Source organism: Lissotriton helveticus, chromosome 4_1, assembly GCF_964261635.1.
Source record: "Lissotriton helveticus chromosome 4_1, aLisHel1.1, whole genome shotgun sequence".
NCBI classification, from domain to species: domain Eukaryota; kingdom Metazoa; phylum Chordata; class Amphibia; order Caudata; family Salamandridae; genus Lissotriton; species Lissotriton helveticus.
The window spans coordinates 270,042,682-270,060,414 of NC_136063.1; the positions used below are offsets into that span (position 1 = coordinate 270,042,682).

At 49.0% G+C, this 17,733-nt stretch overlaps 1 protein-coding gene across 3 annotated transcripts in view; it reads left to right on the top strand.

The window, feature by feature from the left end:
• Positions 1-17,733, top strand: part of ASAP1 (ArfGAP with SH3 domain, ankyrin repeat and PH domain 1) — a 2,040,747-nt gene that overhangs the window by 1,848,156 nt on the left and 174,858 nt on the right. For all 3 annotated transcript variants that reach the window (XM_078686749.1, XM_078686753.1, XM_078686750.1), the window contains one exon: positions 16,958-17,016. In XM_078686749.1, coding sequence (XP_078542875.1) covers positions 16,958-17,016 — 59 coding nt within the window. The remainder of the gene's footprint in view (positions 1-16,957; positions 17,017-17,733) is intronic.

The window sequence follows — 17,733 nt, forward strand, 5'->3', positions numbered from 1 at the left end:
CTGCCCAGAGTGCTGAAGAAGATCAAACGCGAACGGGCCCAAGTCATCCTTGTGGCTCCGGACTGGGCACGAAGGTACTGGTATCCCGAGCTACTCAGTATGTCAGTCGATCCCTCGGTTAGTCTGCCTCTTCAGGAGGACCTTCTGTCGCAGCAGCAGGGGACGGTCCTCCACCCGAACCTGTCCAGTCTCCACCTCCATGCTTGAGATTGAGCGGCGACAGTTGAGGCCATTTGACGTGCCTCCTGAAGTCTGCAATGTCATTCTGGCGGTCAAGCGGCCCTCCACAAAATCGTTATACGCCTGCAGGTGGAATAAGTTTGTGGCATGGTGCACAGCAAAGGCTGTGGATCCACTTCTGCCCCTCTTTCTGAGGTTCTTCTCTTCCTTCTTTCTCTTGCCCAGCAGGGCTCTGCTCTGGGCACTATCAAGGGCTACCTTTCTGCCCTTTCAGCCTTTCTAAGGCTGCCTGATCAACCTTCTTTGTTCAAGTCACCTATTGTAACTCGTTTTCTGAAGGGCATCACACACATGTTCCCTCCTGTTCCGTTTGTGATGCCTCAGTGGGACTTGAACCTTGTTCTTACCTTTCTGATGTGCGCTCCCTTTGAGCCACTTCACAACTGTCCTCTCCGCCTTCTTACTCTGAAGACTGCTTTCCTGGTTGCCATCACCTCTGCCAGGAGACTGAGTGAGCTCCAGGCTCTTTCGTCTTAACCCCCTTTCCTTTCTGTCCATCCGGACAAGGTTGTGTTCCGGACTAGACTATCTTTCCTGCCCAAGGTTGTCACGGCCTTCCATATTGGGCAGTCTATCACCTTGCCCACCTTCTTTCCGCCACCGCATCCCTCTAAAGAGGAAGAGCGGCTCCACCGTCTGGAACCAAAACGTGCGATTTCGTTCTATCTGGATCGCACACGCCAGTTCCGGGTGGATGACCAACTCTTTGTTGGTTACGTGGGCGCTAAGAAGGGACGGGCGGTGCACAAGAGGACCATCTCTCGGTGGGTCGTCTTGTGCATCAAGGCATGTTACTCCTTGGCGAGGAAGGAGCCTCCTGTTGGGCTGCGGGCCCATTTCACTCGGGCCACGGCGGCTAGCACTGCCCTGGGCCGGGGAATCCCCTTGCAGGACATCTGTCAGGCAGCTACGTGGGCATCCCTGCACAGGTTTGCGAGATACTACTGCCTGGACAGCCAAGTCCGGAGGGATGGCTTCTTTGGCCGTTCTGTCCTCCAGGACTTTCTGGTGTGATTATTGCCTACCGACGCACAAGGGTACTGCTACGCAAAAATTTCCGGATCCAGTCTGACGCCTGGGGATATTCTAAGGTAAGGAATCTAATACTAACTACTGTTTCTTACAGATATATCGTTACCGAAGGTAAGTAACTTGTTTGTTACAACAAGAAGTCCAATCCCTGCTACAAAAGGGCGCCATAGAGACAGTCCCTTTTCAACACCAAGGAACAGGAGTATACTCTCTATACTTCCTAATACCCAAAAAGGACGGGTCGCTCAGACCCATACTAGACCTCAGACCTCTAAACCAATACATACTGTCAGAGCACTTCCATATGATAACTATACAACAGGTACTCCCGTTACTTCAGCACGTCAACTTCCTTGCCACATTAGACCTCAAAGATGCATACTTCCACATACCTATACATCCAGCTCACAGGAAATATCTCAGGTTCACAATAGAAGGTCAACACTATCAGTTCAGAGTTCTCCCTTTTGGAGTAACTACAGCCCCAAGAGTGTTCACAAAATATCTAGCCGTAGTGGGAGCACACCTCAGGAGGCAACACATCCACGTGTTTCCATACCTCGACGATTGGCTCATAAAAGCCAAATCGTACGCCCAATGTGCAAGCCATACGTCTCAAACACTCCAACTGCTGCACAGTCTGGGTTTTTCCATAAATTACCCAAAATCTCATCTACAACCCTCCCACATACAACAATATCTGGGAGCTACCATAGATACATCAGTAGCAAAGGCATATCCAAATCCAATCAGGATAGCCAACATGCAGACTCTAATTCAAAAGTTTCAGCCACAACACTCCTTACCAGCTCGAGTGTTCATGCAACTCATAGGCATGATGGCCTCCTGCATATTCATTGTCCCTCATGCCAGACTTCAAATGCGTCCATTTCAAGAATGCCTAGCACGGCAGTGGAACCAAGCTCAAGGACAACTAAAAGACAACTGGTAGACAGTCGCGCTTACAACTCTCTGCAGTGGTGGAACCCACAAAACCTTTCCAAGGGGCGACTGTTCCAAGAGCCATTTCCACAAATAGTATTAACAGCGGACGCATCACTGACAGGTTGGGGAGCCCACCTACATCAATACACAGTCCAAGGACTCTGGACAGTCAAGCAAAATACACTGCATATCAACCACTTAGAGTTGCTAGCAATATTTCTGGCACTGAAAGCATTCCAAAAATACGTATACAACTAAGCTGTGTTGATCTGGACGGACAACATGACAGCCATGTATTATATCCAGAAACAGGGAGGGACTCACTCTCTACAGCTTTCTCACCTAGCGCAGAGCATATGGAGGTGGGCAATTCCAAAGAACATCTTTCTCCTAGCAGAACACCTGCCAGGGAAAGACAATCAAATAGCGGATCTGTTAAGCAGACACAGCCAACAAATACACGAATGGGAGATTCACCCTCAAGCTCTCCAACCATTTTTTCGAAAATGGGGACATCCAGAGATAGATCTGTTTGCCACAAACGAAAACTCAAAATTCCAGTACTTTGCCGCCAGGTTCCCACATCCGATGTCACAGGGCAATGCGATATGGATGAACTGGTCAGGCAGATTTGCGTACGCTTTTCCACCAGCCCCACTGATTCCGCTAGTGGCACGCAAACTACTTCCGCAGTCACTGACAATGATCCTGGTTGCTCCAACATGGGCGAGACAACCATGGTACACAACATTCCTAGAACTCTCCGTGGTTCCACATCAAAGACTGCATCTGTCGCCACATCTTCTAATTCAGAACTATGGAGAAATCAGGCACCCAGATCCCAATCAACTGAACCTAGCGATCTGGCTCCTGAAGTCTTATAATTTGGATATCTCAATTTGCCTCCTGATTGTATGAACATTATCAAAGAGGCAAGACGACCAACTACTAGAGCATGCTATGCAGCCAAATGGAAAAGATTTGTAATTTATGCAATAATAACCAAATCAATCCATTAGACGCTTCCATACAAAGCATTATTTGTTGCCTGCTGCATCTACAAAGATGCAATTTAGCATACTCTTCTATAAGACTACATCTTGCAGCTATAGCAGCATACTCCAAAACAGACAACGCATGTTCAGAGTTCCACCAATCAAAGCTTTCATGGAAGGGCTTAAAAGGATAATCCCTCCAAAACATCCACCTTCACCAGTCTGGAACTTAAATATAGTACTTACCAGACTTATGGGACCTCCTTTTGAACCACTCCACTCATGTGAATTGCAATTTCTAACATGGAAGGTGGCATTTTTAATTGCCATCCCTTCACTCAGACGAGTAAGTGAGTTACAGGCTCTAACAATTCAGGAACCTTTCATGCAAATACATGCCAATAAAGTAGTACTACGTACTAACCCTAAGTTCATATCCACTTTCCATATCAATCAGTCCATAGAATTGCCCGTTTTCTTCCAAAACCCGCAGTCAGTAGCTGAGAGAGCCTTACATACACTAGATGTAAGAAGAGCTCTATTATATTATGTTTACAGAACTAAACCATTCAGGAAAACAAAGCAACTGTTTGTCGCTTTTTCACCACAACATAAAGGTAACCCCATCTCAAAATCAGGAATAGCCAGATGGATAGTTAAATGCACCCAAATATGCTACCACAAAGCTAAACGCACTCTAACAGTTCCCCAAGAACACACTCTACGCGCAAAATGGGGGCATCCATGGCTTTCCTAGGAAACATTCCACTAGAAGACATCTGTAGAGCAGCTACATGGTCTACCATACACACTTTCACTAAACACTATTGTGTAGATGTGCAATCAAAGCAGCAAGCTGCTGTAGGCCAAGCTGTCCTCAAAACTCTTTTTCAAACTGCTGCAGCTGGGGCAGGCATCCACCGCTAGAGGAGATACTGCTATACAGGCTATGCTAAGATATGAATTCAGCAGCCCACATGCCTCGAACCGAAAATGCTACTTACCAGTATGTATCTGTTCTTGGCATGTAGGGCTGCTGACATTCATATCGCCCACCCTCCTCCCCGGGACCTGTCGCAGCTGCAGGATTTTCTGTGCATGGCCATCTTTTACTTTTCTATACTCCATCTTTGCCACAATGGCGAAAAACAATCTAAGGATGGAGTGGATGCCCATGCGCACTGTAGTCCAAGGGAGGAGTCACCTAACTCGTGATACTTCGAAGACTCTTTCAAGACAACAAGGTGCAATCATCCGGACCCAACACTAGGCGGCGATCTATGCAAACATATGAATGTCAGCAGCCCTACATGCCAAGAACAGATGCATACTGGTAAGTAGCATTTTCCTTTCTGATCCCCATTTGGTCTATCTCTGGTCCCTGGGATCGGGCCACGACTCAGAGGCCTGCGCCGAGTGGAAGTCAATGCACCCCAAGGCAATTTGCGAGTCAGAGATTAAGCTCCAGGCGTCGTAGTAGAAGAAGGCTCCTCGTCGTTCCCATTCCTGAGGGAGATCCCAGGGCGGCTTTCGGAGCCCCTCAATGCACTTACTCGAGGGTCTCTCGGGGGTCGTGCTGGTGAAGCGTCGTGCAGGTCTTGAAGATGGCCGGTCCCACGGGTCTCGTCACACCCACGAATCTCAGCTGGGCTGGATGATGTAGGTAGAGGTCAGAGATGGCAGGGAATCCGGGTCTCGTCGAGCTGGGCAGTCTTGATCCGGAGGATGGACGTGCAGCAAACAGCAAGAGCTTCGATGGTGCCTACTGGTGCAGGGTGGCTACTCCTTAGCCACAAGGGAGAGTCTTCAGAGAAAGTCAAGAGTTCCTTTCGTGGAAAGTAGTTCAAGATTCAAGATTATCTAATTTGGGAAGGGGGCCTGCTCCTACCTTTATCCTAAGAAAAGGGGCTGGCACGCGACTAAGTCCTGCCCTATGGGTGGGACTAGGAGGGGGGTGGTTACACCCCTCTCCTTTGTCCGGTCTCTCCCCAGCTCAGGGGCTGGTGTGCCCCAGGAACTGGTTTGAGCCGGCATATGCACAGTGAGCACCGGAGTGCCACTTGCAGTCACCTTCCTTTCAGCCCTGCCTACCTGGGATACACAAAATCCTGTCTGGGATGGTGCTAGCACCGCCCCTGACAGGAAACCCTTTGTCCAGGCCTCCGTTGCTGGAAGGACTCCCAGCAGCAGGAGGGCAGACTTGTGTCTCGGTGGCAGCATCCATTTTGTGGAGCTGAGGCTGTGTCTGACTTTAACCGGGGTTCACAGTTACATACATGTCTTGTCCCTCTAGAAGGGTGGAATGCTAACCCCGTCGCCAGAATTGGCGAGGGGTTAGTATTCCAATTCGTATGACACCTTACTCGACATGTTTTGATAATGCTATACCAAAGTTAGCATTTAACCGCGAGGATTATAATGCACCTAAGAGTATATGGTATAGCGTTATCATGGAACAGCTATTTTGACTTGGTTCCGCAAGCTGCAAACGGGCTCAGCTCATGCCAGAGCACCATCTCACATAATTCCAAGCACTCTGCCTTCAGGATTGATAAGGCCTGCCATAGGAGTGACTGATAGGAATATATGTGTCCATTTTAGGGTTAGATATAGGAATACTATATCTAAAGCAAAGGGTGTTTACACCACCTTGCCCCAGCTGTCGTGCAGCCAGTTGTGTCTGTTTGGGTGGCCAGCCAGGGGTGGCATAATACATGCTTCAGCCCCTGGTAGGCCCTGGGTACACCTATGCCCTGGATACCTAAGGTATGCTGTACAGGGACTGATAAGGTGGCCCAGTACCAATTGGTAAAATGCACCTAAGGTACATGATTGTAATTTAGAGAGAGAACAGCTTGGCTGTGCTTCTGATTAGCAGGCCCACAGCCAGGGAAAGTCGTAAATCAGTGAAGCAAAAATCAAAAATCTGGGGTGGCCATGGGATTGCAGACCCCACTCTCCTACATAGGCGCCTCAGGTTCCCCATTCCTCGGTCCCTTTTCCCCCTTTCCGGACTTGGCTTTTCCTTACTCCCGTGGGACTGGGGGACGGTCGCCCACAGAATAGCTGCTTTCCCCACCACAGGGCCCTACGGAGGCGAGTGCTGCCTTTGCTCGGGCTGTTGCCACGGCGGCGGGAATCTTGCGCATGGGCGATACAGCTGTTCATTTCCCCACGGATCATCTTCTGGAGGTCCTCCATCAGGGTTCTGGTGGACGGGAGCTGCTTCTTCCCTTCGAGGCTTTGCTCCACACTTCGCTCTTGGGGGCGGCCCGCCACGGGGGACCCGGTGCCCCAACACCTTCTGCACCATCACCACCCTGCGCCGCATGACCCTGTCCGTCTGTCACTTCCCCCTTCTACCAGGGGCCCTCTTTTACAGATTGCCTTTCTCTCCCTTCCATCGGTGTTGTCTCCCCCGTCATGGGAGGCACGCTGGTTAGATTCCTAGGGCCGCAATATCTTCGCCTCCACCAGCGTGGCAGTGCTGGCCTAACACGCTGTGTGTCTTGGCTAGGACCACTTCTTGCTTGTGGGATTCAGCTGAGTCCCTTCTGTCTGCCGTTTCTCGGGAGGGTGCCTGTGTTGATCTGTGGAACCATGTGTTGGATGGCCGGGAGCTGACGTCCTTTATTCTTCGCTCCGCTCTGGACATTTCGGAGGTGCTTGGTCGTACCATGGCTTCTTCTGTGGCCCTTCGCCGGCATGCCTGGCTACGGGATAGTGTGTTCCCGGAGAACGTTAGGGAACGGCTGGCGGACCTTCTTTTTGATGGCTTTCTCTTGTTCCACGCCCCTGCGGACTGTGCCATTCAGAGGTTTCTGGCGGGGCTTCGCCCACCTCCTCCTTCTCCCCCTCAGTGACCAGTGAGTCATTCTGGTTTTTGGGAGATCTTCTTCCATTGTGTTGTTCGGCCTTGTAGCGAGTAGCCCCGGTTGTGTGTGTTCTGTGTGCTTTTGTGCCTTCCGGTCCTTTTGTGAGGACCTTGGTGCTGTTGGCTGCTGGCCCGACCCTTCTGCTTGTGGTTTTGGCTGTTGGTAAGCAGTGTTAACCCTGGGATAGGCCTTCTGTGTATTCTTCTTGGCTGATTGACAAGCCGTCTGCAGTTCCTCTGCAGGTCCTTTTGTTTGTCCTATGCTGCGGGGACTTTTCCTAAGAGGGTTCCCATGTCTTGGGACGTACCTTGCCCTATGTGGGGTTTTTGGTAGCTATTATATAGCTCTGTCATGTGCTGGGAGGTGTGGTCATCATTCGGGCCTCTGCTCTCCAGTATATCGCTGGTGCGATCCTCTTTATATGGTTTTGAAGTGGCTTGCATTGCACCACGGTCTGTCCTTCTTCTGGATTGCGGTATCGCTAGCCTGGGCTGGCCTGCTGTCTGTGTTTTGCATTGTAACTCTGCCTGGTTCCATTTCTTTGTGGGCCCGTGTGTGACAGCCCCTCCCATGGGGTGTGTCCTGGCCCTCCTGGCCTCTATATTCGGCTGCCGTCTGACTTGTTCCAGCTGTGCCTGCAAGTGCAGACCTCTTATTCTTCTGCACCATTGTGCCTTTTTGCTGCGGCCCCATTCGGTCTTGTCCGTTGCCTTTCGGCAGTGACAGGCTTGGATGCCCTCTTCACTGGGTGTGTTCCCGGTGGGGAGGGGCCTTGCCTTCGTTCTAGCTCTTCTCCTTGGAGTCTCTGGGTAGCTTTTTTTTTGGTGCTCCTCTGCAATGCCTATGCCTCTGGGGCTTGGGGTGCTCTGGCCTCCCTTCACCTTGTCCTTGTTTCCGCCTGCTGGGGGAGGACAGGCCACCTTTTGCTCATCTTTCAACATCCCCTCTGGGACTGGTGGTCTTCTGAATGAGGGGGCTCTTTTTTGCCTGGGGGAGAGGGCTCTGTTCCCTGTCCGGTTGACTCATCCCCTCGGGGCCCTGTGTTTAGTCCAGGCTGGTGGGTCCTTTCGCAACCCTCTTTCCCTTTGGGTATGGCTAGGGTATCTATTCTACGTTAAGGAATCTGCAGCTAGTTGTCTCTATCAGATGTACCAGTTACTTACCTTTGGTAACGATGTATCTGGTAGAGACGATTCTAGCCGCAGATTCCTTCACGACCCACCCTTCCTCCCCGTTTCTGCGAGGACCCTCTGCTTGGGTTTCTGCAATTGCCCTTTTCTGGGTACCTTGTCTTCTGTGGGTGTCTTCTTTGTTTTCTTCCGGTCAGGCACCCCTCCAGCTGGTTTCAGTTTACCATGGGGGCCTACCTTGCTCTTTCCCTCTGTTGTTGGAGTTTCTGCTCCCCACATGGTCTTTGTCATGGAGGGTTCTTTTACCTGTCCTTGGCTTCCTGTTCCCTTCAGATGGCACTGTGGTCCGCGGATGGGTTCCTGTCTTTGACTCCTTCCCCTCCTTTCAGGAGGGTTTCCCCTTTTTGGTAGGGTGATCTGGGATTGGGTTACTTGCTCCTCCGTCCAGAGGTTGTGAGCTTTCCCGTTGTGGTTGTAGTTGCGGACTTTCTTCATCTTTTCTCTTTTTCTCTCTCTCTTTTCTGTTGAGGTGCTTTCACATGATTCTGCCTTCAGGATGGCTCTAGCCTTGGCTTGCAGGGTGGTTCCACTGAGTGGCGCTTTGCGCTTTCTTGTTATGGCTTTGCTGCTCTAACCTTCTGGTGCCTTATTGCTACCCGATGCTTTCGCCTTGGCTTGCACGAGTTGTTCCCTGGTGTGGTGCTCTGCTCCTTTTCTGCTCTGACCGCTGTTGTCGCTTTCTGGTGTCTTGGGGCGTCAAGTGGCGTGCCTCGCCTTTTATTTCTCTCTATGTGTTTTCTGGTTTTCGCATACTGTTCCCATGCTCTTCTCAGTTTTGTTGTGATGGCTCTGCGTTGTGGCTCAGTAAAGTTTTCCAAAGCAAACGGACGTCAGCGCACCGGGGTGGGGCTTATATGTGACCTCGCTGACATCACGCCCCTAGGGGACTTGGGGCGTAGTCGCGTGGCACCGCCCCCCCCCCCACACACTCCCCCCCCCCCTCCGGCGCGCAGGGATGCTGGGCAAGAAAGTTTTCCGGGTCCAGTCTCACACATGGGGATATTCTACGTTAAGGAATCTGGCTAGAATCGTCTCTACCAGATACATTGTTACTGAAGGTAAGTAACTTGTACTTCCATGCTGTGGTTGTTTCTGAAACCAGGCTGAGTAGTGTTGAAGAGTTGGTGGTCCTTGAGGTATTTGGTGGTAGCAGGGAGATTGGTCTGTAGTTGTAGAACGTTGAATGGTACACAGAAGGTTTTTCAGCAAAGGGAGGACAGTTGTGTCTTTCCCAGCATTAGGGAAGGTCACAGAAGAGGTGGAGGCATTCAGAATGGATGTGAGTGCAGCGTAGATAGGTTGCAGTCCTCTGGAGTAGGCAGTATGGTCAGGAGTCCCATGGTGCCCCTGAATGGGTGGACCTCATGGTGACAGCGGTTTCTTCTGGGGCAAGGGCAACTAGAAAGCTAAGGCAGTTCAAAAGAGAACACTTTAAGGTTGGATTTTACTGTGAATCCAGATCTGCTGCTCATTGGCAAAGAAAAATCGCTTGAAGGAATCCAAACCCATTCCACTAAGGCAAAGTCTTCAATAGTGGCCTTGGCTACTGGGATACAGGTGGTATGTAAATCGGCCTCATGGGCTACCCTCCAGGTCTTTGCCAAGCACTGTTGTTTGGATTTTGAAGGTATGGCCGTTTCACTTGCTTGATCCTAAAGAATTTCCTCGTTTTCATTTCAACTTCCCCTTCCTGAAGGCAGCATGGCTTGGGAATCATAGGTGAGGAATCTGTATGTAGAAATGTCCATCAGAAGAAAAAGTTACTTACCTTGTTAGTAATCTTTCTGTTTCTGCAGCAATGTAGAATCTGGCTTTGTTCGCGCTAGCACTAAATTTTAAAGTGACGCTGATTGCAGATCCCAAACTGGCTTCAGCTAGGGCAGGCACAATGATTCACTATACAATTGCAAAGGCGCACAACAAGTTTGAGGATGACATTCCTCTTTTCCCCTTGCCTCAAGGGCAGTATTTTCAGAGAAAGGAGTTACTCTTTTCCTCTCATCTTGATGCTCTTCAAGGTCTTTAGCATGTCCCCCGCAATGAAGATGGTAACGAGGTGGCAGACCAGTTGCTCTTCCTTATTACACTGAGACTGGCCTGTATCTTGATCATCAAATGCCAGTGGTTTGGCTACTCCACCTGCGTTTCTCACGATCTAATAGTTTCTCACGATTAGAGCCTATGGTTCACGTTGAATTAATCCACAAACAAGAGGAGGTGATGCATCAATCAGAAATCAATAACGAGTGAACGGCAAAGAAATTTAATGAATGAATAAAGAACGAAAAATATAAATCCCAAGAAATAAGGGAAGAAAAAAGCTATTGAAATAATACAGAGACAGAAACTTTGTGTCTTGATAAAGATGGTATGACAAACTTGAAGCCATCGAAACGCGTCAACGCTGTTTAAAATACAATCGAAGGACTGACACAAACGGTTTAAGTACTGATTGAATCAATGTATTAACTGCTGTGTCGTTGAATCCATTTTGATGTATCAATCAATCAATCAATCAATCAAACCATTTGTATAGCGCACTACTCACCCGGGAGGGTCTCAAGGCGCTTGGGGAAGGGGTAAGCTACTGCTCGAACAGCCAGGTCTTGAGTTGTTTCCTGAAGGCGAGATGGTCCTGGGTCAGCCGAAGGTGGATGGGGAGGGAGTTCCATGCCTTGGCAGCCAGGTAAGAGAAGGATCTTCCTCCGGCGGTGGCTCTTCGGATGCGTGGTACGGCTGCGAGGGCGAGGCTGGTGGACCGTAGCTGGCGGGTGGGCGTGTAGAAGGTCAGGCGGTTGTTGAGGTACTTGGGGCCCAGGTCGTGGAGAGACTTGTGTGCGTGGGTGAGGAGCCGGAACGTGATCCTCTTGTCGACGGGGAGCCAGTGCAGGTTCCTCAGGTGGCTGGAGATGTGGCTGCGTCGGGGGACATCCAGGATGAGTCGGGCGGAGGCGTTCTGGATGCGCTGGAGTTTTTTCTGTACATTTGTATTTGACAAGAATTGTGTCTTACATCTGTGTCTGTCTCTATTATGCTGGTCATATTTGTAATATGTTGATATTCAATTTCCCCGTGAATTGTATGTGTTTTTTAATATATGAAGTAAGAATTTGTTTTATTGTTCTGTAATTGTGACGCTTTATGCGGTTTTATCTTGTGTACAATGGAATCTGAACAAAAAATATTTTTATAATAAAGTGTTTCTATAACATATTGAATATAGTATTCAGTATTTATATGTAGTGTTAATCACTGCATTCAATTATTCTTGATTGTTGGGTCAAGGGAATCCTGTTTTATTCTGTTTTTGTTACTTACAGGCCTTTTTTCGACACCTTCTCGCATCCAGGAACAGTGTGTTTGTTGCCCCTTGCGGGCCTCAAACCGTGCTGGTCCTGCTCGCGACAGATGTCTGCAACGGGCCCTCACGACATCTGTATGTGGTGCTTGGGAGAACACTATGACTCCGTGGAGTGCGCCGCTTGCCGCCAGCTGCAGCCGAAATCCCTGCGGGAACGCTGCCTGGTGCTGCTGTCTGCCCGAATGCCTCGCACGGACCTCTTGCGATGCAGGTTTCCTTCTCCAGCAGAGTCATCCACGCAGCAGGACGTTCTTGTTCAGGGCAGGTCCCAGGACCGTCGCCGTCATTCGCCTACCTCGGGTAAGCATTTGCCCCCCCCCCCCCTCCCTGGCATGGCTCAGGGCCACACGAGGGGGAGGGACTCAGGTTGGGACACCGCTGGTGGGTTCCCCTCAGCTCCAACCGAGTGCCCTCACTCTGACACCAGGGTCGCCGCAACGTCGGGACACGGCCCTTCCATAGATCGCACAGCCTTCCAAGGCTCCCTATAGCATCGCTGGATGCGGCGCGGTGCACGACACCGCTTTGGTGTACTCTCTCCCGCAGGTTTCCACCTCGGGGAATGTTGAGTCGACGCCCGTCCAACTCCGAGCTGTCGAGGCCTTTTCGGAGGTCGCCGACATCGGCTCAACTCGGACGGTCAGGGCCTTTTTGGACGTCGTCGACACCAGCTCGACTTGGGCGGTCAGGGCCTTTTCGGAGGTCACTGACGCTTGCTACACTCTGCCAGTGGGGGCCTTTTTACAGGTCTCCGACGCCGGCTCAATGTCGCCTCGACGCCGGTACCGTCTCCAGCTTTATTGGTGGAGGATGTGGTCCCGGTGAGTTCACCACCCCCTGAGTCATTTCACTTCTCTCTCTGGTGCAGGCGCCAGTGGAGCATTGCCCTACTCATCCTGCTGCTGAGCCTCTATTTAGAGGCCGGTTTAGCTTGCGTCCATCACCTACTGATGACTTGCTCTCACTGCTTCGCGGGGCCACGGGGGCTAGTGGGACATTCGTCAGGGCTCTTTGGAGGGCTGCAGACATTTTAAGGATGGAACCGCCCTCAGTCTCTAGTCCTTCGGAGCCTTTGCTTGTTATTTTCCATCAGGGCGCGGGGAACATGGAACCATTGTTACCTTTTGCGGAGTCATTGTTTGACATCCTTCTCAGTACGTGGGCACGCCCTCCTCGGGGGACCCCGTGGATCGTGCTGTGGCACATCGCCATCGGCCACCTCCGGCCTGTTTGACCCTCCATCCTGGAGCTGGAGGACTTGTGCTTCAGGCAGCTCTCTCTGTGATCCGGAACACGGCGCCGGGAAACTTCAAGAGGGAGAACCTCGCCTTTCAGGCGTCAGTGGTTGTTTGCGCACCCGCCTAAACCACGAAAACCCATCTCCTCCCGGTTTTCACCGCACACGGGAATTACCGAGATTTTTCTCCACACTGCAAAAAATTAGTGTTTAAACGAATTTGGAAATTTGAGATTCCTTACCTTACCTAGCCCCAACCGTGGCTGATACTGTTTACTACAAAAATCGAATACACACCTTTTTGACTTTTCTGAGTCCACGTACTGACCGGTTCTTTCCCCCTCTCTCTTCTGTTATCGTTGAATAAGCTCGTTCTATCTCGAAAGCCACTTTCTCCAGCCCTGAAGATTCGCAGTAGTTCCCTGCGATGAAACACGTGTTGGCTTATGAAACGGAACAATAAACAGAAAATGGATACTCGATGAACTGACTACCAATTGAATTACATTTCTTTACTCTGTTCTTGTTTACCAAAGCACGAATCTCTACCATCTGTTTGGATTGATGTGCCTAATTTTACTATCACATGTGAACAACTTAACTCAAACTTTGAAATTGTTTTATGTATGTGTCAGTGCAGGGGCACAGTTATTCTTATTCATTGCAGACCAGTCTTCTGGTCTAATTGAGTGGTTGTGAGGTATTACCACTCGCCCCATTGCCTACACCATCTAATTCCGTTTTCCACTATCTAGCGGTTACTCAGGTGTGCGCCTTGTTTCTCTGGATCTCCCAAAAGACCTCAGCAGTGGTATATCAGCTCTCTCTGTGACTCCTGTTCCGTTGCATCTTCCCACTCGAGAGTCTCGGTGGTTGGAGTCATATGGTCACAATGTGTTTGCATCCACCAGCTTGGGACTCCGGTCCCTCAACAGGTTGTTTGAAATTGCTCAGGCTCAATTTGTCCTGTGGAACGTTGTTGAACGGCTCCTGCCCTCCCTTCTTGCCGGAGAACTCTCATGCCGATGTGGTCCGCTAATCCGTGATGGCCATGATATGGGGCACTTTTCAATTCGGTCTGCCATGGACACCACAGACTCTGTTGGTCGTACTATGGCTAGGTCGGTTGCCATACGCCACCACACATGGTTGCTTGCTGACGTTTTCCCAGAGCATGTTCAGGAGGGGCTACCATTTGATGGGTGCCTCCTGTATATGCATCTTCCTCGGTTTTAATCTTCGTGGGGGATTTTTGGTTTCGTGACAGGGCCGTCCCTTTCTTTTCTGTTACCCGTTGTGGGCTGCAGAAGTTCTGGGTTGTGTGGCTGCTCAGCAATCGCGCTGTGCACATCTTGCCTGTCTTTCGGTGGACATGCGCCCTTGGTGGTCTTCCCTGGCACGGTCTCCGGTTCCTTGCTTCTTGCGGGACATGGGGTCATGTTTGTCCCTTCCTGTCCTGTGCATATTTCTAGTTCTCAAGCAGTGGCTCTGGTCTATGCCTTTCTGCCACTGGATCTGTGCTCCACCCCTGATGTTTTTCTGGATGTGAGTGCTTACTCCCTTTCTGGCACAGGTACTTCTTTAGGGAGCATTACTGTGTGTGTATTCTTCTCTACATTCTCCATTTTGGTAGACAGTGTCGGTATTTGGCGGTGTTGGCTTTCCTCCTTTATGAGCAGTCTTGTGGTCTATGTTTCCACTGTCTCATGGGTTTCGCCATTCCTGTCTCTTTGTGGATATATCGTGGATCCTACAAGCCACTGGGGTGCCCACATGCTAAGTGCTTTTGCCTTGGTGACAGCCATTCTTGCGTACTCATTCCTTCATTCCTTCATGATAGTGTCCTCTATGTGTTCATAGCCTTTCAGGTTATCCACTCACAGTGGTGCCTTTTAATTAATTTGGCTGCATGCCTACCTCCTGAGCTTTTGCTCAATGGTGGCTCATCTGTCTCTGTTGACACTAGGCTCTGGGCTCAGCCCTGCCACTGCTGTCACATGTCCTAGGCAGGACACCTTAATGTGTTTTTTCTTACACCCACTGGCCTCACACTGCGGCTCCTGTTCTGGGGTGGACAGTCTCCAACTGTCCCCTATTCCTTGTGGTTTCCACTGTGGTGTGTGTTCAGGCGGTATGCTCTACCATTGTCATGTTGTTTTGACCCTTGGAACTTCGTTCCTCTTGGATTATAGGGACCGATGCTTGCGTCCTTCTTGAAGGTCTCGCTGCATTGTTTCTTACTTTGGCACAGAACTTTCTAGTTCTGTTTTCCTTTCATCTGTGTCTGGGTGAGTGAGTTCTCACACCGTCCCTCGTCGGATTTGGTGTCTTTACCATCCCTTGTTAATACTCCTTAAGGTGGGTCATGGGTCTGATGCCCATTGTCCTGGCATTGCGGTTTCCACCGTTTTTCTTCTGCAGTTGACGAATATGTTCTCCTGGAACTTGGTTGTTGTTTCGCAGACCCTCCCCTTATGGGGTATTGTTTTGATATCTATTCTAAGTTAAGGAATCTGCGGCTAGATGTCTCTATCAGATGGAAGAGTTACTTACCTTCGGTAACGATATATCTGGTAGGGAAACCGTTCAGCTGCAGGTTCCTTAATGCCCGCCCATCCTCCCCGCTGTGCGAAGACCTTTTCATATGGTGTTTTTCCACCTACCCCCACTTTCTGGTGGCCTTGGTCTTCCGGAGGTGTGCTCTCGCACCTCACTCTGGGGTAGGGTGTGTTGTTCTGCGTGGGGCACTTCAGACTTCCCTCCATCCTAGTGTTTGGTTGGTGGCGTGTTCTCGCACCATCCTTTGGCGCAGGGGGTGTGGTTCAGCTTTCGAGCCCCTTGGCTCTCCACTCCGTCCACATTTGAAGGTGGTGCAGGTCTATACTTTTTACCACCTTCTTATGTTGTTCCACCTGTGCTCCTCACGCGTGGAGTTACTCTGTTTTTAATTCCCTCCCACCGCCTACACGTATGCCTACTTCTTTCTCTGGAAGTCGGTTGGGTTGGGTTCTCTTTGGTGCTACAGTGGTCGTTCACTTCTAGTCACTTGTCTTGCAACATCTTGCTTCAATATTGTGGTTCTTTAATTTCCCTCCTGTGGTGACCAGCTGTGCCTGGCTTGTCATGTCTTTCGTGCCTCATTTGTTGCCCCCTGGGAGTGGGGCACGGCTTGGCACTTTGTTGGGCCCTTGCTCGCCACACGTACTCTGTGAGCTTCTTTCAGTCCCTTCGGATACAGGGTGATATTTCAACGATTTTGTTCTTTTTTAACACACTGTTCCTATGCTATCGCAGTTCTGTGCATGACTCCGTGTTGTGGCGCGGACAAGTTTCCTGCAGAAAACTGACGTCAGCACGCCAGGAGGGGCTTATATTGCTCCATTGACGTCACTTCCGTGGACGATGTCAGGACAGAGCCGGGCGACGCCACCTCCCGTCGTGCAGAGGTATTACTATGGAAAAGGATTTTCCGGATCTAGTCTGACCCTGGGGATATATTCTAAGTTAAGGAATCTGCGGCTAGACTGTGTCTCTACCAGATATATCGTACCGAAGTTAAGTAGCTCTTCCATTCATTTTATTGTCATTAACATTAAAAGCATTACTTAAAAGTTAGTTAAATTGTCACGTTTCAAAAGGAACAAAGTTTGCAAAGATAATTTTGCCTACAAGTATTTTTCTACATCTTAAATGTAAGATAATAATGACCCATGTGTAAGAAAATGTGTTTTTTTGTGTGACATATTTTCAACACATTTACAAAAAAATATGACAAAAGCTTTTATGATGTGGTGTTATTCGAAACCAAGAATTTTATGTATAAGTTGGTGTTAGGTGAATAAAAGGTTCAATCAAACTCTAGCACACATGTAGTTATTCCTTGGAATGTGTATTTTGTGAGAAGTTATTTCTAACAAACGATGTAATGATCTCCTGAGACAGGTGTTGAGTATTTTAAGATAATTTTGTGGCACATACCCTCATAAGTATTTAAAACAGAGCTATGTGTTGATACCTCAATTATATGAATTTTGGCTTGCAATTAAATGTAACAAGAGTTTTTTATTTTTTCAATTAATTAGCACTGGGCCCTCAAAGACTGCTCTAGGCCCCAGAGTTCTTCCTAAACTACCTCAAAAAGGTAAGAATTGTATTTTCAGTTGTAACTTATATATGAGGTGTGCCCATCTGAAACAGTTTTGTTTCACATGTTTGCATTGAACCATTGGAACAAAAAAAATGGATATATATTATTTTTGCTGAAATTTTCATGAACAAATGAGTAAAATGGCAAAGGTACATTGCAGGTTTTACTGTCGGATTACATTTAAATACATATATGCACAACTTTGTACAAAGTGGTTTTGCAGATGAATAAAGCGTTCTGTTCCTACTTTTCCAGCTAGAGGCTTGAGGGTTTTAAGGCCTTAATCGATATTCTTCCTCTGTTACTGAACATGTTATATATACATAATAAATGTTCATTCTTCAGTAAACTGCTGTAAATTTCCAGTGATATTTGATCTGCAGGCAAGCTCAAGGAATGCTTTTTTACTGTGGTTTTTTTTTTTTGCATTAATAATGTTGACTCCTATCTAGCCCCCTGACACTGGTCATCAATAGTTGGCAGTAGTACTTTCGGTTTGCGTTAAAACATATGTTTAAATTCTGTCTCTGAGAGACATTTTTCTGAGCTATTACAGCAGCTAACTGCCTTTTTGTTGGAAAACATTTTACGGTCTCTGACCTGAATACCTTTCCTACTTAAGGGAACATTTTCTGAATATATAAATGTTTTGCTGGGTACTTCTAAATGCATATTCCTCACCTTTTGAATTCCACCACACCGGATCTGGAA